This window comes from Xenopus laevis, chromosome 2S, assembly GCF_017654675.1.
Source record: "Xenopus laevis strain J_2021 chromosome 2S, Xenopus_laevis_v10.1, whole genome shotgun sequence".
Lineage (NCBI taxonomy): Eukaryota > Metazoa > Chordata > Amphibia > Anura > Pipidae > Xenopus > Xenopus laevis.
In genome coordinates, this window is record NC_054374.1 from 140,769,162 (window position 1) to 140,790,832 (window position 21,671).

Here is a 21,671-nt window from a genome sequence, read left to right on the forward strand (position 1 = left end):
GGGCCCACGATCGGATCAGCCCGATATTGCCCACCTCAAGGTGGGCATATCGGAGAGAGATCCGCTCGTTTGGCGACATCGCCAAACGAGCGGATCTCTCCATGTATGGCCACCTTAACTGTTTAATTTTACACACATGCACTCTGTGATATCTACGGCTAACTTTAAACAGTATTTGGGCACTATGCATTAAAGGGATACTCTCATGGGAATTTTTTTTCAAAAATGCAGGCGTCACGTCAGATGCGACAGAAATAAGGTAAGTAATGCTATTGTAGCATTGTTGATGCAACACGACTGTCGGATAGGGTTGCCACCTGGCTGGTATTTTACCGGCCTGGCCGGTAAAAATTATGGTTGATCCCAATGTTATTAATAGGGAAAAAAGCTAAATTTATAGGGAGGCCGGTATTTTTTTCCAGAAAAGGTGGCAACCCTACTGTCGGATGCAGACGCTGCACGCTGTGTTTAGGGTTGCCACCTTTTCTAGAGAAAAATACCGGCCTTCCTATATTCTTGCCGTTTTTTCCTATTAATAACATTGGCATCAAGCATCATTTTTACCGGCCAGGTGGCAACCCTAGCTGTGTTATGGAGTCCTGCCCTAACACAAGGGTTGTTAATATGTTTGCCACCTGTCTGGTATTTTACCGGCCTGGTTGGTAAAAATGATGGTTAATCCCAATGTTATTGATAAGGAAAAAGATAAATATATAGGAAGTACGTTATTTTTTTCCAGAAAGGGTGGCAACACTAGTTGTTAATCATTATAAAGCCACAGCCTGTGGTAATAAATGAGTTTGAGATTCATAAGCCTCTTAATCCTCAGCAAATATGCAGTCTTATTTCTAAAGACTTAGGTATGAATGCAGGACAGAGTGTATATAATGTGTGGACACCACACACACAATGCAGCACCTCAGTAGTGTCCAGTGCAACTGGCGCAAATAAGCAGCCATTTTGGCAAATAGGTGGTGGGTTGTTATTTACTGTATTGTTAGAGAATTGCTTTACTTTAGGTCCATGGATTAACTAAATAAGGGCATCAGGGTCCTGTTTAGTTAGTGCAAGTCAATAATATGGAGGAGACCGGCTAGTAAGCGCCAAGCACAAGTTGACAACAAATCCAAGTTTCCCTCATTCACACTGTTGATTTCACGTTTTTCACTAAATACTTTATTAGGAGTGTGTACACAAACGCGCCCTTAGCTAAAAGACGCTCCATCATTGTTTGACACGCCGTCACTATGGAAACAGCCGGCGTTTACTTTTACTGACGTGCAAACGTGCGTCATAAAGGCGCGGCATCGCCTATTGCCCGGTAGACGTCAGAGATGTGCGCCCAGGGAATCTTTCGGTCTGACCTGGAGGCACTTAGTGGAGGATGGGAGATGCCGATCTGTAAAGGAAAGGAGGACACTCGGATCGCTAATGCAGAAAAGCCAGGACAGCTCAGAGACCCGGTGCTCCACCGGCACCCAGACTGACTGCATGCAGGGTAAGACGCTGACTGATATCATCGTACAGACAAATCGAATGGCACTAATGGAGGTAGAGCAGCAGTGAGTAACGCCATGCTTGCCACGGATTGGCTGAGTCTGTGTGACTGACAGCTCTCTGGTTAAATGACAGCGGCAGGTTAATGTATGTGGTTATGAGTGTCACGCCTCTGGCTAACAGAAATAGAAAGACATCAGGAACCATTTAGGGGAAATGACACTTTGCAGAGTTTAGATCCACATCAATTCTGCACCGTAACTCGCTCATTCCCACTGCTCTCACATTGTATTGGCTCAGATGTATTCCCCATATTCACACTGATGCCTGAATGAACTGACTGAGACTAGGGCACAACAAGGCCATCAATTTTATTCATCTGAATAACATGTTCTTCACATTAGATTTGGCTGAACACCTCCCCAAATCTGAGCTCTGAATTGAATGTTTAGATTTGCACAAAAGCCACAAAAATGCTTCATGTGAAAAAAGTAGGGATGCACAGAATCCACTATTTTGTGAAAGATTCGGCCGAATACCGAACCAAATCCTAATTTGCATATGCTAATTAGGGGTGGGAAGGGGAAAACATTTTTTACTTGCTTGTTTTGTGACAAAAAGTCACGCGATTTCCCTCCCTGACCCTAATTAGGATTTGGGTTCGGCAGGGCAGAAGGATTCGGGTGAATCCAAATCCTGCTGAAAAAGGCCGAATCCCGAACCGAACACTGGATTTGGATCCGCAGCTGAACACAAGGCAGAGACACACGCTGCTACTGGGGGAGATTAGTCGCCTCTTCTTCGGGCGAGTAATCCTCCCTAAATGCCTTCCCATCGGCTAGGATGTGAATCGCTGGTGTGATGGCACTCGGATCGCTATGTCTTTCAGAAGTCGCCCGAATTTTCCTCGTGAGGCAAGCATTCCGAGCCATTCTGCCGGTGATTTACATTCCTGCTGACGGGAAGGCATTTAGGGGAGATTAGTCGCCCAAAAAAGAGGAGACTAATGTCGCCCAGTAGCAGCGTGTGCCACTGTCCTAAGGAGTTTGTCTGAACCAGTGAACTGAACTACATGTTCGGATTTGGTCAAATCTTTAATGGAACCCTGGATTCATTAAATGTCCAAGTCAGACCCAATTTCAAGTCAAATTTAAACTGAGAGGGATTGTCAGGCCTGAAATGCCCAGTATGAAGCAATAAAAAAGCCAAGTGTGCACAAGTACCTCAGAGCTGACAAATGAAGCCAAAAACTGGCTGCAATCACACGTGTGCAATTGTACAAAATTCAGTGACCTCTAATAACTTCCTTTCATGTGCTCCTGTATTACTTTACATCAAAATAGATAAAAATGTAACGACAGTTCCCGGAGTTCTCCTTTGGTTCCGACTCTGTATTTCCCTTTTCTCCTCGGGTGGGAAATCACAATATCACAGTCTGAACGAGTCAGCGCTGGCTTTTTTAGCCTTGACGGTGAAATTGTGATAACTTTACATCACTTTGCGTTTACTTTGTGTCAGACCATGTTTAACAGTGTTCGTTAAAGGGGTGGGTCACCTTTAAGTATGTTATTGAATGACCAGTTCTAAGCAACTTTTTAATTGCTCCTCATTTTTTTTTATAGTTTTTTTAATTAGTTGTCTTTTTCTTCTGACTCTTTGCAGCTTTCAAATGGGGGTCACTGACCCCATGTAAAACAAATGCTCTGTCAGGCTACAAATGTATTGTCGTTGCTATTTTTTATTACTCGTATTTCTATCCAGGCTCTCTCTTATTCATATTCTAGTCCCTTATTCAAATCAAGCTAGGGGAATTTGGACCCTAGAAACCAGATTGCTCAATTTGCAGTCTGGAGAGCTGCTGAATAAAAAGCTAAATAACTAAAAAAAAAACCCCACAAATAATAAAAAATTAAAACCAATTGCAAATTGTCTCAGACTATCGCTCTCTTTGTCATACTAACAGTTAACTCAAAAGTGAACAACCCCTTTAATAGCAGATACAGTGTATTTTGTGAAACCTAAACTGTGGCCGTGGCTCCCTTAAAGGAACAGTTCAGTGTAAAAATAAAAACTGGCTAAATAGCTCCAGCCTTTATAAATAGTAAGTATGTGCAAAATAAAAAACATTTCTAATATAGTTCTTTAGCCAAAAATGTAATGTATAAAGGCTAGAATGACTGGGTGTCGAACAGAACACTACTTCCTGCTTTTCAGCTCTATAACTCTGAGTTAGTCAGTGATTTGAAGGGGAGCCACATGGGACATAACTGTTGAGTGAGTTTGTAATTGATCCTCAGCATTCAGCTCAGATTCAAAAGCAACAGTTATGGCCCATGTGGCCCCCTTCAAGTCTCTGATTGGTTACTGCCTGGTGACCAATCAGTGGACAGCAAGAGAGCTGAAAAGCAGTGTTCTGGCTATTTATACATTACATTTTTGGTTGATTAGCTATATTAGAAATATTTTTTATTTTGCACAGCCTATCTATTTACACAGTTTTTATTTTTATACTTAACAATTCCTTTAATGGCCCAAAGCCCATCCATGCATCTGAAAGGTAGATGTGTTTTGGTGTGAATTGTCCTCTCTGACTTTAGTTCTGCTAAGCTATAGGATGAACGCTTAATTCATTCATTATTAATTATTAATATTATTATTATTCATAACTTGTGTCCTGTCTTATCAATTTCTCCTTGTCTAGGCCACGTTCCAAGACTTTCAAAAGTCAATTTATTCACACTAATGAGCCTCTGGATGGAGATTTTCCCTTCTGACGAACATGACAGACCAAAAAAGAAATCCCAGGTATTTATAAAGGAGGCTGATTCCCAATTACAACTGAAACTGCAGATTGCATTTTTTTGTTGATTAAAGCTAGGGAACTTGTATTTATGAGGTACTTACATAGGTTATTACTTGGTTAATCCAAGCAAACTTTTTTGCCTTTTCCAAGATTATTTGACCACGACAGACACTATTTTATTGTCTGTGAATTATTTATTTATTTTTAGCCATGGTATGGTTGCTTAACATATACTCCTGTTCTGGATAAAGGGAATGAAAGAACATTTCTTGGGTAATTCATTTTTTTAATGCAGAGAAAGAAGACACAGTCTGTGTTGCAGTCCTCCTTACCTTTGCCAAATCCCCTTTTTTCGGATATTGTTTTGAATGTTGGGCAGTCTTATTTTCCCTGTGTGTTTATGTAGAACTAGTAAGTAAGTTCTTGTCAGTGCTCAGTCTGTCAGTCCTTTAGGTCACAGGCTGTCCCTTCAAAAAGCACCTCCTGTCAAAACATTGGTCCCATTTCACCAATCCCATTTTGTACTTTGGAGATACACTTTAAACAGTGCTTGTTAATGTTTACTATTATATGATATATGTCCTACATAACAATGCTTTTCCTCTTTATCGCAGACTAAAAAGACTGGCCTTGTCGTGGTTTTAAACATGAGGATAGTTGGGCTACACTGTTCCAGCGAGGATCTGCACGCAGGACAAATCGCAGTCATTAAACATGGCTCCAAACTCAAAGACTGTGATCTTTACTTCTCCAGAAAGCCTTGTTCAGCCTGTTTAAAAATGATTGTCAATGGTGAGATATCAAATACTTGGTGTTTCCTATTGTGCTATAACAATGACACGCACCAGATACAGGTTTTATGCAAACTATAATATTCAGCATTCAGAGACTGTTTTAGAGTAGAATAATGAAGCCATTGTTAGTTACTCTGGACACCCTCAATATCAGGGGTGTCTGTGGCACAGAGGTGCATCTTAGTCTTGCTTCTTGAGGCATTGGTCTTCCAACTGGCTTTCACCCTTTGCTCTGCAGCTGGGATTCAGCAGCAAGTATCTGGTGGCAGGCTGGGTTTTTTTTTTCTATATGTATGTAACTGAGGGCCACCCCCTAGTGCTGACACCCTAGGCATGGCCCTTTGGTACCTATATATAAATGCCCTGCCAAGGGGTAGATTTTGATCCCACTGCCTCCCTCATCTGGTGCTTCCCTACACACAGGACCTCTGACTTACCCACTCCTCCCCTTCAGCTCTGCCATTGGGTTGGGTTTTTATTTTATTTTCTATATATATGCAACCAAGGGCTACCCACTAGAGCTTCAGCCTACATATAAATATGGTCCTGCCAAGTAGAGTCCTGCGCTGGTCCAATCGGGCAGACCCCTGCCCAAACCGGACCTGCAAGCTGACTCGCACCCACCACCAACTATGCCCTGCCACCCAGACCCACTACCTGACCCAGCTGGCAAACAGCTTGCTACCCGGCACCCATGAAAACCGGAAGTGAAGCCGCTTTTTAACCAGACGTAATATCGCACGGGACCCTATTCTACTAGGTAAGGAAAGAAATCTTGCCACAAACTCAGGAGAGGGTACGAGGGACCAATCCTGCAAGATAGCCAGGTACCCAGACAGGTTACTCGCAGACTAACCGCACAATCAGGCACCCGGGCACCACCTTGTAGGTATTCCGCGGCTACCCAACCTAGTGCAGGAATCCACCGGCAAGCATTAAATTGTGCTCTTCCAGTGGGTCTTTAGATGTTTACCAGTAGATCACAGCAACCAGGCTTTATCTATAAACAATTCCATAAGATCACTCATCTGTCTACTTTCCTTTACTTTTAAAAAATATTAATTTTAGAAACATCAGCACCATTTCTTTCCATTTGCTGTAATGCTATGAAGTTACATTTTTCAATGGCAGTGTAAGATCTAAAGTGTAGACCCTAATGCAATATTAACAGTAGAACTCACACTCTTAGTTATTGCCATATAATTGCAACTATTACACTTATCGGTAAATTGCGCCAACACAGCAAATAAAATAAATGGATAACTTCGATTACTTCTAGGAATAATTAAATCCCAAATTTTTGGATCAGCCATTTATGGATTTCTTTGCTCAAAGAATACGGAAATGAGTCAAGAAAAATGAGTCTATTTTATCGTTGTATGTGTGTAACCACTATATTTACTGCAGCTGTTTGAAGGAAGGTTGAGTGTGTTTCTTAGTCACAGCTAACGTGTGATTTCTGTTTGCAGCGGGTGTCAATAGAATTTCCTACTGGCCGTCAGACCCTGAAATGAGTTTACAGCAGGAGTTCCTAGATCCCACAAGTAATGGAGATGCAAAGCTTGATGCCAAAGCCGTTGAAAGGCTGAAGTCAAACAGCCGCGCTCATGTCTGTGTCTTGCTGCAGCCGCTAGCGTGCTACATGGTACAGTTTGTAGAAGAAACATCCTTGAAATGTGATTTTATTCAGAAGATTGAAAAGAAACAGCCTCTTTTAAGCACAGGGTTGTTTTATGAGTACAGGCAAGAGAGGATGAAGGAGTTTGAAACCCGCTTTTTAATCTCCAGCGAGGAAACACACAAGGACATCCTGAGATTAATGGGGCTGGAAAATCTCTGTGAGAATCCATATTTTGTTAGTTTAAGGCAGAACATGAAGGAACTTGTTCTCATTTTAGCCACAGTGGCATCTAGCGTTCCCAGTTGCTGTGACTTTGGCTTCTACCTCAATGACCCTCAGGTGAAAAGTGAATTGAGTCTCTGCCAAGGAAAGGCATTGCACTGTATAATTCAAGCTCGACTTCTGGCTTATCGAGCAGGTTAGTAGCAATGTTACTGATGCTAATTCCAATATATGATTATTTTTTCCATTTTAGGCTGGTGTGACTGGTGGACAAAATATAAAGCTCCCATTTTGGCTTTTTCCCCAACATATCCCTCTCAGGCTAACGCTGAATGAATGGCTGCTGACAAGGAGCAGAGAGGTAGAGCACAGTGGCCCCAGTTTGCAGGGACCTCAGCCAGAGGGCCCCAATTATTAGCTAATCGGTCAACTGCGTTGATGGACCCTGCCAACAAAAAAATGGGGCCCTAAAGAAAAAAAAGACACTTGCGTGAACGGTCATGTCCTTGATCCAGCTTGGCCGTTCCTCAATAATGCCAAAATTATGCCCATAACATACCCACTCAACACAAGTTTCTTTCCTTTTGTGACACATGAATTTTGCTTTTCCATCATGGAACACCCTTTGCCATGGTGCCCCTGACTAGTTGTCTCCAAAATGTTCAATGTAAAACACTAGGCTGTACGTATATTCTTTCACCACAAGATGGCTTTGCAGACTAACAACCCAAAATCGCACGTTATATTATACAGAGGAGCTCTATCAGTCATATATTTATATACAGTGTTGTTTGTGTGACTCATTATTCTTAAAAATGTATAATTGCGTTTGTGCTTGCCTAGGAAACTGCAGTCAAAAGCATATCTCCCTTCTTTGTCCCATAAAGCAGCAATTCTGCAACTATTATGTTACTATAACAAAAGATGGCTTTTTTGGCTTCTGCTCTTCTCTTTGACTCATATTTATATAGATGGAGAGATCTGGGAAAAAATTAGACAAATGGCTAATCATATTATGCACACTTCATTCAACTATTTTACTTAAAACACAACATGACACTCCCAACACAAGACATGTCCTCACCATCATCCATTCACAAATACACACACATCTCATACTAACATTACAGTCTTCCCAGGCTGCAGGCAGGCCTGGACTGGGAGTCAAAATAGGCCCTGCCATTCCAAGTACACAGAGGCCCAAACAGCCCCCTACCAGCCCAAACAGCCCCCTACCAGCCCAAACAGCCCCCTACCAGCCCAAACAGCCCCCTACCAGCCCACTATATGGTAACTTTCTATGGAATCATACAGCAGCCCCACTGGCATTTGCCAGAACCTACAGGTACTATAAAATAATGCATTATTCCCTTTGTACAAATCCTTCAGTACTGGCCTTTACTCATTGAACTTGCTCATTTCACCTACTCTTTACCTACTTCCAAACAGGGGCTATTGTAGCACTTTTAAACTGGATGAGTCCTGATTTTGTTTTGAACAAAGCTAATAATTTACAGATTTTTCCAATAATTTATCGAATAATGCAGTTGTGTTCGTATTAGGGATGCGCCGAATCCACTATTTCTCTGTAATCATAGGGGGACACAGGGACCATGGGGTTAAGCTCCACCCTCCAGGAGGCAGGACACTTACTACTAAATTTGTGGGCGTGCCTATCTGGCTTAACCCCACATTCTGACCTTATACAATCAGTTTTTAAAGTGTCCTGCTACCAGGAGGTTGGACTCCAGCGTTTTTTTCTCAGTCAAGTCGTGACTGATAACTATTACTTAAAGAACACATCTATACTTAAGCAGGAATGGTCTACAGCCTTGTAGAATACACCTGACTATTCGCAGCACCGGGGTCATTTCTAGCCTTGTAAGCTATAACGACCACCCAGACGTTCCTGTGAATTATTCAACTACAGATGGTCTGGCTGGTGCGCACGAGGTGAGTATCTGCTATTAAGCATAACATCTCACCTCGCTTACTTGGTCGGCAGCTCTTCTCCCCTTGATTGTACTTGGTTTTACTGCTCGTTCCTGCAGTTCTGTAACAGTGGGAGGTTTGGTGCGGCGTGCACCTTCCTCTCTTCCTCTCTCCCCTCTCTCTGTTTGCTACCGGACCGCTTCTTCTGTCAGTGCGAGGCATTTTTCACTGAGGTAGGAGAGGGGAAGAATCGGCGCATGCCGCAGTGGAACGCAACGCACTTCCACGTTCCGGCGGCCATTTTGTGCGCTCTCTCTCTCTTCACTGCGGCGCTCCAGCAACAGCTCCAAGCACGGGAGCAGAGATAGGAGCCCCGAATAGAGCCTCCAGCGATTAATTCCTGTGGCCACCCCTCACTCTCTCCTTCTACAACACATGGCAGAAGGTAGACCAGGGTTATTTACCAGGGCGGGGAGGAGGGCTGCCAGAACAGCGCAGGCTACCTTTTTTACCTGCACTACTTGCCAAGTTAAACTGCCTGGTGGACAAGGGGACCCACTTTGCAGGTCTTGTTCAGAGGGGCAGGGATTAGCACCCGGTCCAGCTGTGGTCACTAATCCAGCAGCAGCTATATCTGAGAACTCTGCTATGGAAGGTACTTCCCAGGAACAAGGGTCCAGTACTAATTCTGACATACCAGCACCATTGTGGGCCATTCAGCTGACTCAGTCACTTGCTTCACTGCAGGGACTTCCCTCCATTGCTGACAACCTGGGCAGAGTACTAGCCAAGTTAGACCATAAAAATGGCGGAAAACGTAAGCGGGCAGATAGTGCCAAAGCTGTTACAGCTACACACACCCTGTCAGAATCTTCAGCTGACCAGGCCTCTTCTCAATCAGAAGGGGAGCTTCCTCTATCGGATTTTTCATCAGGTGAAGAGGAGGAAGAAATAGAGGATCGCAGAAACCGTGATACTCAACATGACGTGGAGAGTATTATTAAGAGTGTTCTAGAAGTGTTAAATATCTCTCAATCACCTAAATCAGAGGAGGATTCTGGTTTGTTCAAGAGGAAGCATAAGTCTGAAATCTGTTTTCCTTCTCACGAACATCTTCTAAACATAATTCAGGAGGAGTGGAGTTCTCCAGAACGAAAATTTCAGGTGACTAGGAAATTTTCCAAATCCTATCCCTTTCCTAAGGATTTGGTGGACAAGTGGGCTACTCCCCCAGCTGTAGACGCACCGGTGTCAAGACTGGCCAAGTCCACTACTTTACCGGTCACGAATGCGGCAGCTTTCAAAGATCCATCTGACGAATGGAGGGATTCTTAAGATCAATTTTTTCATCGTCTGGATCAGCATTACGCCCATGTCTGGCCTCGGCCTGGGTGGCCAGAGCTATACAAGCCTGGTCGGAATCCCTTATCAAAGACATTCAGGAGGGAGTTCCTAGAACGGATCTTTTACCTTCAGCACAAGCAATAGCGGAAGCATCGGCCTACCTGTGCGACAGCGCACTAGACACATCACAAATTACGGCTCGGACTTCAGCCCTTTCCATTGCGGCATGCAGAACATTGTGGCTAAAAAAATTGGTCTGCAGACCTTAGTTCCAAGAAGTCTTTGACATCACTGTCTTTCAAGGGTCAACGTCTTTTTGGAGAGGAGCTCGAAAAGATTCTCAGGCCACTGGAGGGAAAAGCACGTTTCTTCCGCAAGCAAAATCCAGATTGAGTACATCCGCCAGACGCGGAAAATTTTTTCGTGGCTCAAGTGGACGTTACACAAGAAGAAACAATTCACCACAGCGTTCACACTTTCGGGCTAAAACAAATGACAAACATCGTTCACACTGGAAATCTAACCGTCCCAATAACAAGCCCAATACAGACAAATCTACGTCAGCCTGACGGACCACCCCCTCCGGAGTCGGGGGAGCGTATTGGGGGCAGGTTGCTTCGATTCCGGGAGGTGTGGAACAGCCACTGTTCAGATGCGTGGGTAAAAGAAATCATATCCGAGGGATACCACCTGGATTTTTCGGCAAAACCCCCCAAAAGATTCATCATGTCCAGAGTACCCTCAGAACCCAAAAAGGAAACTGCCTTCTTAGAATGCATCACCAATCTGGAACAAGCCGGGGTAATTATTCCAGTACCATATTCGGAGAGATTCTCCGGATTCTATTCCAACATCTTCATAGTGCCAAAGAAAAACGGTTCATTCAGACCTGTGTTGGATCTCAAGCAGCTAAACAAGTATATCAGGTCAGTCCGGTTCAAAATGGAAACCTTGAGGTCGGTGATTCGAGGAATGGAGCAAGACCAGCTGTTAATGTCTATCGATATCAAAGATGCATACCTCCATGTACCGATCTGGGCACCGCACCATCGTTTTCTTCGGTTTGCATTCACAAACCGCCACTACCAGTTTGTGGCACTCCCGTTTGGACTATCATCAGCCCCCAGAGTGTTGACAAAACTAATGGCAGTTTCAGCGGCAGCCTTGCGTCTGCAGGGAATTTCAGTCACTCCTTATCTGGACGACCTACTTCTGAAGGCCAGATCGGAGGAAAAGGCAAGGGAGAACTGTCAGTCAAGCTTCTACAGAGTTTCGGATGGACCATAAACTGGTCAAAGTCCAATTTACAGCCCAGTCACCAAATGACTTTTCTGGGTCTCGAATTCAACACCATCACTCAAATGGTGCATCTCCCCCTGGACAAGCAGGTCAAGATCAGGAATCAGGTTCATCTACTTATCCGCATTCAGAAACCAACAGTGCATCTTGGAATGCAGGTTCTGGGGCTGATGGTCTCGACCATAGAAGCCATTCCGTTTGCTCAAATTCATCTACGGCCTCTGCAAGCGAACATTTTATCCTCATGGAAAGGAGGAGCTCTGACTCGCAAGCTCAACCTATCCCAATCGACGAGAGTAGCCCTCCAGTGGTGGCTAAAGCCGACCAACCTAGCAAAAGGACAATCCTGGGCAACACCGAATTGGAACGTGATCTCCACGGACGCCAGCCTGCAGGGCTGGGGTGCAACATGGGACAATCTCTCAGCCCAAGGTCAATGGTCTCCAGGGGAGTCCAGACTTCCAATAAACATCCTAGAGTTACGAGCAGTAAGGCTGGCCCTAGTCGAGTGGACAGATCTTCTTCAAACAAAACCAGTTCGAGTGCAAAGCGACAATGCAACCGCAGTGGCGTACATAAACCGCCAGGGGGGTACTCGCAGCAAAGCTGCATTATCGGAAGCGCAACAAATTCTGAGTTGGGCGGAAATCAACAGAGTAAATCTTTCTGCCATCCACATCCCGGGAGTGTTAAACACCAAAGCAGATTACCTAAACAGAAATCATCTGGATCCGGGAGAGTGGGAACTTCACCCAGACGCATTCTCGGAACTGGTAAAACAATGGGGACAGCCACAGATCGATCTAATGGCATCCAGAGACAATGCAAAGGTCGATCGATTCTTCGCTCGATACCGAGAAAGGTTATCGGAAGGGGTGGATGCCATGACACAACACTGGCAGTTCAGTCTAGCGTACATATTTCCGCCTCTTCCCATGTTACCGCGAGTACTCAAAAAGATCAGACAATCCAACACCACAGTAATAGTAGTAGCGCCATACTGGCCTCGAAGAACCTGGTTTTACGACCTTCAGGAGATGTCCATAGCACAACCGATACGTCTTCAATTCAGACCAGATCTGCTCTTGCAGGGTCCCATCACTCATCACAACCCCGGTCTGTTCGCTTTGACGGGATGGCTGTTGAAACGGCCATCTGGCGAAGGCAGGGATTAGCAGAAGAAGTGATCTCTACAATGCTAAAAGCTCGCAAGCCTACTTCATCAAAATCCTACTATCGAGTTTGGCATGCCTATCGCAGTTGGTGCGAAGAATCCAATTTACCATTTCTTGAGCTCAACATTCCTAGGGTCCTATCATTTCTACAGCGGGGCCTCAGATTGGGACTAAAGCTCAGTTCTCTGAAAGTACAAGTGTCTGCTCTGTCGATTCTATTCCAGTTCCAATTAGCACTAGATGACACAGTTCGTACATTTCTACAGGGAGTGGCACATGTGGTACCTCCATATCAACATCCGATACCAAGTTGGGATTTAAATGTTGTACTCGAAGCCTTACTTGATCCTCCGTTTGAACCGCTGGGTTCTGTGTCAGAAACGTGGCTCACCTGGAAAGTTGTGTTCCTAGTTGCAATAGCATCAACCAGAAGGGTGTCTGAACTATGTGCACTATCTTCCGATCCTTCCTTTCTAATATTCCACAAAGATAAGGCAGTTCTACGTACAGTTCCTTCCTTCCTTCCCAAGGTGGTGTCATCCTTCCACATCAACCAAGAGATTGTAGTTCCTTCTCTCTGTCCGGATCCGAAGAATGATAAAGAAAGGCGACTACACAGCATAGATGTAGTTAGAGCATTACGTTGGTACCTGGAAAGGTCAAAGTCCTTTCGACGATCTCAATCTCTATTCGTGGTACCAAGTGGCCCACGACGGGGTCAGGCTGCATCTAAAGCTACCATTGCTAGATGGATCAAGGAGACCATCCGTCAAGCTTACCTATCCAAAGGAAAGACCCCACCTGAAGGTGTTCGGGCCCATTCTACAAGAGCAGTGGGTGCTTCTTGGGCGTGGCGCAACTCTGCTTCACTGGATCAGATCTGCAAAGCGGCGACCTGGTCCTCGGTGCATACCTTTACAAAATTTTATAATATTGATACATTTTCTTCAGCTGAAGCATCGTTTGGGCGCAAGGTGCTTCATTCAGTTCTGAAGTAATGTTCAATTCTAATTCATGCCCGCCCTACTGTTCTGGGACTGCTTTGTTAAGTCCCCATGGTCCCTGTGTCCCCCTATGATTACAGAGAAAACAAAGTTTTTTGTACTCACCGTTAAAATTGTTTCTCTGTGATCAATAGGGGGACACAGGGCTTCCCGCCCTGAAGTTATGTTGACCATTGGTCGTTTTTTACGGGATATCCCGATTTACCTTCTACATGTTATAGTTAATATATATATATATTTTTTTTTTCCTGTTAGAGCACTCTTTGTGACAAAACTGATTGTATAAGGTCAGAGTGTGGGGTTAAGCCAGAAAAGTCACAAAATTTGCCTCCCCGCCCCTAATTTGCATATGCAAATTAGGATTCAGTTCGTCCGGGCAGAAGGATTCGGCCGAATCCGAATCCTGCTGAAAAAGGCGAATCCTGGATTCGGTGCATTCCTAGTTGGCATCGCTTTAAACACTTGCCTGTATCTGCAAGAATTTAAGAATTTTCCCCTAAGTAACACAAGTATTTCTTATTTTTTTTCTCCTGTTTTAGAGGATCACAAGATTGGTGTTGGTGCAGTTATATGGGCAGAACGTAAACATGTAAGTTAATATATTCTTGTAGCAGAACACATTTTTCTGTAGATGAATAAAGGGGGGCCAGAGGAATAAGGGGGAGGGGGCAAGAGGCACAGAGGAATAAGGGGGGGCAAGAGGCACAGAGGAATAAAGGGGGACAGGGTCACAGAGGTGGAGAGAGAAGGGCGTTAATTTGTATTGCCACCAGAGGGAAGTAAGCAATCTGGACACAGATAATCATAATACAAGATTATATTTAAGTACATTTTTATTGACGTTCATTACAAAGATTTTTTTTTTTTTGTAATTATGCCATAACATTAAAATATAGGATATTTCATGATGGCTCCTCTTCTAAATACACTGAAATAGGCTAGCTGGGTGTTTGTAAGGAGCAGATTGAGAAGGTGGCTGTGTGCAATATGAAGGTTGAGAGCTGGAGATCAGGACAGAGCAATTTTTTTAAGGCAGGATCTGCAAGCAAGAGAAACCATATTTAAGTGACGCTGGCACTTCTAAACCAAACAGCACGTGATTCTTGACTTAATAAAGTTTCACATGCAAACTATGTATTGTGGTTAGAAATGTTTGTTCTCAGGGTTTGGTTCGATGCTCACAATCTAATTGCACACAAGGTCCATTCTTACTTAATCGCACTCTGAAAGCTGATATATCGCTACTTGTTTGGCCTTGAGCTTGTTCCCTAGCACTGGCCCCTTTGCAATAAAAAGGGAAGACAAACATAAAGTGATGTAAAGCACTACTCTTAATCATGTCATAGTTTCGCTTGATTAAACACTCTTTTATCAGGGTGTTTTATCTAGAGTTTGAGTCCTAGATGATTTCCACTCAAACACAGAAAGGGCCATTTCTCTTCTTTTTTCCCAGTCTCTCCCACCCCAGTCTGCTGTTCTTTTGGTTTCTCACTAGTTTATTCTCTTCTCCCTGTAGGGTGCAGTAGATTGTGATGGCACAGGTTCCCTCTACTTCCTTGGTTGTGGCTACAATGCCTTTCCAGTGGGCTCTGAATATGCTGATTTTCCTCATATGGATGACAAGCAAAAGGACCGGGAAATTCGGAAGTTTCGATATATTATTCATGCTGAGCAAAATGCAATAACTTTCAGGTAAAAACAAACAATTATACAGGTACAGGAATTGTTATCTGGAAAGCTCCTCCCATAGGCTCCATTTTATCCAAATAAACCAAATGTTTAAAATGATTTCCCTTTTCTCTGTAATAATAAAACAGGAGCTTGTACTTGATCCCAACTAAGATGCAATTAATCCTTATTGGAGTCAAAATCAGCCTTTTGGGTTTATTTCATGTTTACATGATATTCTAATAGACTTACTAGGTATAAAGATCCAAATTACAGCAAGATCTGTTACCTGGAAATCCCCAGGTCCCAAGCATTCTGGATAACTCGTCCCATACCTGTATATGTAGTGGTGGAATTCATCAGTTTCTTGTTACGAACCTAATTACATCTGTTGAGAAACTACTGATTTGTCCTATTAGTGCCCCATGTGTATATATAGTGACAAGAATGGAATCCTCGTGTCTCTGAACAAACAGTTGATTGTATTCCTGGTCCCTTCACATGTAAATGGCACAGCCAAACCAGCAGTTTAAGTGGAACTTTTTTTTTTTTTTTAAATCACTTTTAGGTGCAACGAGATCAAACCAGAGGAGAAAACCATGATCTTTGTGACTAAGTGCCCTTGTGACGAGTGTGTTCCTTTGATCAAAGGGGCAGGAATCCAGCAGATATATGCAGGGGATATGGATATTGGCAAAAAGAAAGCTGATATATCCTACATGAAGTTTGGGAAGCTTACAGGAGTTAGCAAATTCACCGTAAGTAATGTCAGAGTTTACAGACATTGTAATTAAGTGGCAATTCCCTGAATCCCACACACAGAGCCAGAGGCTGTTGTATAAAAGAGCTGAGGAAGGCGGGAGGTCTTGTGTTTAATTTTGAAAATAGTACATGGAAGAAGAATATCCAATTATGTATAATATTCAAAAAGCTTTCCAGTTCTGGAATTCTATTGGTGTCCTGGGCTACTCCTGAGTAGTTGCAAACAGTTTACAGGCTATTGCTGGGATCCATAGCAACAACATCTCATAATAACTGCACTTGTGTTTCTGCAGCAGCTAACGGTTAACCCACTGAATTCTACATCAACTTCATCTCTAATATAGGCCAAGTATGGGCACCAGGAAATTAACGAAATACTGGCAATTGAATTAGTTGGTTAATTAGAGGAGAACAAAGTCAGCGATGCGCTGCCAGTGGCCATTATTCTTCATAAAGAGTGGGCTTTGTCTCCGCATTAATTATTTAGGGCCAAGGTAGTGCACCCTGCAGGGTTCCGTGTACGGCAGAAATGCACAAAAGTAAAGTTTGGGTTTAAATGGCAGCACTTTGCTGTTAGGAAGCAGTACTGCTGTTCTGGGAAGCTTCATTATATATAAGGCAAATGTTTCATACTTCAATAGGCTCCTGTAGAACCGTCTTGCAATACTAAAGTTTATTCATATATATCCAGAAACATTAATCTGTAAAGGTAGAACTGTTTGACATGAGATTTATTTCTCCAGTAAATGAGACATGTGCCCTGTAAATGTTTATTGTGCCATCAAATATTTCCACACTCTTTTGATCTAATTCAATTCTGCATTGTAATTTCCTTTTCTCCTGCAGTGGCAGCAAAACCCACAGAGCTTACTGTTGGCCAACCAGGCGGGTGATGGAACTGAAAAAAAGTAAGTGTGCACTTCCCATACAGGGCTGAGACCTACTAGCACCCAATATTCCTGCCTCCATTCATTTCAACAGTTGCTTTTGCAGACGGGGTTTGAACGAAGTCATGAGGCTCATGGGGGAAGACCTGCATTAAATCATACAGAACTGTTACCCAGAGCCATTGACTGAAGAGGAAGACAAACTGGAATCCGTTAACTAAAAGGTTATCGAGACACTTCAGAAACAGAGTTTTAATGATACAAATGGGAGCAATATAGTTTTAAGATAAATTATTTTTTAGATTATTTTAATAACTATAATTTATATAAAATATACAGCCATGCACTTGAATCAGTTCACACAATTCTTCATATACATGGGTATATTCCGGGCATGCACGTGAATCGGGAACACCCATCATGCCTTGTTCTTCCCTATATATGAACCCTCTTGCTCTGTCTCTATGGGGTGCAACATACTGGCCAGGAGTGGGTTAACCTGTGCTGTTGGCGAGCGAGTTGCATAGGATTTCTACTGCTCAGCAAAAAGGTGCATATCACAGAAGAAAATCTTGCACAAGAAATAAAAAGCACATCGACCCTTAGATGAATCTCCTGAGCACTTCTGTGGTTTGCATCGATTTTTATATAGTGAAAAAAGTACCCCCTCTTGTAAAATATAAGGATATTATAAGTTACAGAGGCCGAAGGTCGAGTGTATTTATACAGGTCATGGAACTCCGAGGTAACTTCTAATATCCTCATATTTTGCAACTGGGGGTACTTTATTTATGATAATACACAAGTTTCAGTGAGTCATGTGACAGAAATGACATCAGAACTCACCGTTTATAACTGGTGACATCAGAACTCAACATTTATAAGGATATAATTTACAAGATATTCATGGCTTTTGTGTATTATAAGCAGTTTCTGTATCCCTATGACAAGCTGTGCAGCGATTATCTGGAGATCAATGAAGGTCCCTTTTAATTTAAATCTGTTTATTATTTTTAAAGCTTGTACATTTTATATTTACACAACCCCCTCCCCCACCCCCCAAAAAAAAAAATAGTGATAACATTGTGTTTATGGCCTGGAACTGTGTCTGGGACACTTCTCATACACTACATAGATTCCCTGTCTTTGTGATTTTTTTTCCTTTAGTGTTGATTCCATGGCTATAAGTGTAAGCTTCTGTGCGGTGTTGTACAGCTGGAAGCCAGTAACTGTGCCAAGATGGTGCTTTGGCTTTACAATACATTTCATTCAAATAACCAAAGGCTGCACAACTGGGCTGGTTCTCTTCATCATGTTTATACACACACACGGTACTTTGTATCTTTAATAAGAGATACAGAAAGGGAATTACACACGTGTAGCCTTACAACTCCACCAGGATTTGATTTCGGTGGGTTGGTGGAAGTGTGGTTCAACGATGCCTAGAGCTGCTCAGCTTGTGAAACTGTACAGATATGTTTGGGAAGATTCTCATTCATCCAGGTCATGGTATATCTGTAGAAATAAGTCAGATCAACTGGACTTGCTATGTTTTTTTTCCTTGAAGACGTTTCACCAGTCATCCAACTGGCTTTCTCAATTCAGAATAACGTGTAAATAAGATCTTTCGGGAATATATCTCTGGAATGTTGCTCCAATCAGCATAAATCTGTTTATCATAATCTGAAAGGATGTCATGAAGTTGCATGTTATTAGCATGATTGGAGCTTTGAGGTGTATTAAAGGGGAAGTAAAGTCTAACATAGAATAAAGCTAGCAATGCTGTATTTTGTTTACTAAACATGAACTTGCTGCACCACAAGCCTAATCAAATAAATGATTTATGCTTTTAAAGTTGGCCACAGGGGGTCACCATCTTGTAATTTTATTAAACATCTTTGCAAGACCAAGACTATGCACATGCTCAGTGTGGTCTGGGCTGCTTATGGATCATCATAAATTATCAAAACAGCATAAGTCAAATAATATCTGCCAGGAGCTGATACAGCAAGACTGATTAATAATCAGAATATACAGACTGCACTGGGTCCTGTGTTGTCATGTAATCTAATGTGGATGTTCTAGTTTTTGTATTTCTTTGTATAGAACTTTCTCCAACTCTGCAGAACCAGTGGCTGCAGCAAAATACTTCTCCAAATAGAATCCCAGTTTATCTGTTTAAATCTGGCTCCATGGTCTTTGTCCCTGCAGCTGGAGTTGGAAACAGTAAAGGGGATGTAAAAGCAAAAATAAAATCCAAAACAAATCTCTACACAGTCGCCGACTGCTCTTCATGGAAACATAAAAAGCTGCTTGAGTTCTGCATGGCTGGGAAGTAAGGGGGGGGGGCTCCCCCTGCTGTTCATAAGTATGATTGTTTCCCTGCTCAGCAGTTAGGGACCGTCTGACAATTCCTATTCACAGCAGTAAATGAAGGGAAAATTTCATGGTTTCTTATAAAAACAGTAGACATTTTTTAATTAAAGTATATTGGAGATAGGTTTCTTTTCCATTAAAGAAAGTAAAAATTGGACTTTATTTTTTTTTAACTCTAGCGCGTTAATAGAAACTCAAATGCAGGGCCATGTTATTCTGTATAGAGAAAGCCAGTTGGATGACTGGTGAAACGTCTTCAAGAAAAAAAAACTCAGCAAGTCCAGTTGATTTGACTTATTTCTACAGATTTATTACAGATATTAAGTTACACAATTCCTTGATTGCCATTTATATGGACTGTGCTGCTATTGAATTACAGTGTGTTCTGTTCCATGTTGTGTGTTCATGTGACCTGACATCCAAGTGGTGCAGTCTGTGCATGAGCTGGGCAGCAGAGGCAGAGTTGCACTCCATTGCTAGTCTGATCTACACCACCCTATAACCATTTGCTCCTAATAACATGGCCCTGCATTTGAGTTTCGTAAGTAAATTTGGGAGCAAAAGAAAATGAGAGAGATGCAGTGCAACAACTTTGTCCTCTATGCACCAAATCTCATCTACACTACACTAGGAGGTACTGTCATGGGAAAAATGTTTTTTTCAAAACGCATCAGTTAATAGTGCTGCTCCAGCAGAATTCTGCACTGAAATCTGTTTTTCAAAGGAGCAAACATATTTTTTATATTTATTTATGAAATCTTACACGGGGCTAGACATATTGTCAGTTTCCCAGGTGCCCCCAGTCATGTGACTTGTGCTCAGTTACTATTTACTGCTACACTGCAAGTTACAGTTATATCACCCCATCCCTCCTCCCCCCCAGCAGCCCATCAGCAGAACGATGGGAAGGTTCCCTGGTAGATATAAGAACAGAATATATGACAAGAACATCAAGGTTATCCAGCACTATGAGGAATCACAAGTTATAAAATGACTTTATTAATCAAGTGAAAAATATTCTTACATCTCCATAGGCTCTATGTGTTTCGTACCCACAGGGGTACTTAATCATGGGCTGCTCATGACCGAATCCCTTTAAGACAGAGCTCACAGGAAGGCTGTCTGATCCCTTTTCAAGACTGTCTGGTTTGATAATACCCTCTTTACAGACATCAATTGTTTTAAACTGGAGAAGGTGTGCATTAGGGGATATATATCTATATGGAGATATACTGTTATTCCTATTATATACTGTTATTCTGGGGCAAACTGTAGACAGATGGGGGGTTACTGCCCATTTTATGGCTGCTTAGTATAGCAGTGTGGCATGTTTAAGGGGAGCCGGTTGTATCTTGCATTCGAAAGCCCGTGACTCAGACAGTGGGTGGGGCTTGAATGGTATTATGGCAATTTACACAGCATAAAGTGTCCAAAATGGTAAATAATAAAGCTGTGTAGCACTGATGGGCTTGTGACCTGTTATTCAGAATGCTTGGGACCTGGGGTTTACTGGATAACGGATCTTTCTGTAATTTGGATCTCCGTAACTTAAGTCTACTAAATAAAAATCATTAAAACCTCAATTAAACCCAATAGGCTGGTTTGGTCTCCAACAATGATTAATCATATCTTAGTTTGGATCAAGTACAAGGTGCTATTTTATTATTACACAGAAAAAGGAAAATCATTTTAAAAATCAAAATTATTTGAATAAAATGGAGTCTATGGGAGATGGCCTCCCCGTAATTTGGAGCTTCTGTATAAAGGGTTTCCAGATAATGGATCCCACACCTGTATTAATTCAGTGTTTTTTAGGGTATCATTCCCTGATACTAGTATTAGTACTAATAAAACAATGGCATTAGTCTGTCTTCCAGTATTACCCACTCATTGCATGTGTTCTGTACCCAAGTATCCAGATAGTGGGGTTATGTAGTAACACAAGCAAAGGGTTTCCTCTCATCTTCATTAAATCCAAGTCAAGGAAACTCCCAGAATCCTTTAGTGGTTCTGAAACATATGGAGGGCTGCAGGGTGCACAACTCTCCATGAGATCCAATCAGTAGTTAGCTTTGTAAGGTCTGCAGTGAAATAAAACACTTGATTGGCTGCTGGACTAGGATTTATAGTGTTCCTCTATAAATCTGCTCTCTATGTTGATCTGATAAATACAAGTAAATCCATGGAATAAATTATAAAAATGAAGGTTCTTTTCTTTATAAATGCAGCAGAAAATGTTCTCTTGTGTGCTGGAAATAAACACTGTGTAAGTATATGGTTGTGAGTT

General features: G+C 42.5%; 1 protein-coding gene across 2 annotated transcripts; it reads left to right on the forward strand.

The window, feature by feature from the left end:
* The first annotated feature begins 1,288 nt into the window (after nucleotides 1-1,288).
* Nucleotides 1,289-17,199, forward strand: cdadc1.S (cytidine and dCMP deaminase domain containing 1 S homeolog). 2 transcript variants are annotated; one of them, XM_018250182.2, is made up of 9 exons: nucleotides 1,289-1,498; nucleotides 4,199-4,302; nucleotides 4,915-5,092; nucleotides 6,564-7,133; nucleotides 14,231-14,280; nucleotides 15,208-15,383; nucleotides 15,928-16,117; nucleotides 16,968-17,029; nucleotides 17,103-17,199. In XM_018250182.2, exons 1-9 carry the CDS (start codon nucleotides 1,432-1,434, stop codon nucleotides 17,161-17,163), a joined length of 1,458 nt encoding a protein of 485 aa, XP_018105671.1. In that variant the 5' UTR covers nucleotides 1,289-1,431; the 3' UTR covers nucleotides 17,164-17,199. The 2 variants fall into 2 exon arrangements, with proteins under 2 accessions (XP_018105671.1, XP_018105670.1); XM_018250181.2 differs by having other exon boundaries at nucleotides 1,311-1,498; nucleotides 17,115-17,199.
* Nucleotides 17,200-21,671: the final 4,472 nt, after the last annotated feature.

What these genes read in the sequence shown, in the direction of transcription:
- cdadc1.S (XM_018250182.2), top strand. Translation starts at nt 1,432, where the DNA reads ATGCAGAAAAGCCAGGACAGCTCAGAGACCCGGTGCTCCACCGGCACC. An exon ending in TTTAAAAATGATTGTCAATG is followed by an intron (nt 5,093 to 6,563) that starts GTGAGATATCAA and finishes TTCTGTTTGCAG; the next exon opens with CGGGTGTCAATAGAATTTCC. An exon ending in ACTTCTGGCTTATCGAGCAG is followed by an intron (nt 7,134 to 14,230) that starts GTTAGTAGCAAT and finishes CTCCTGTTTTAG; the next exon opens with AGGATCACAAGATTGGTGTT.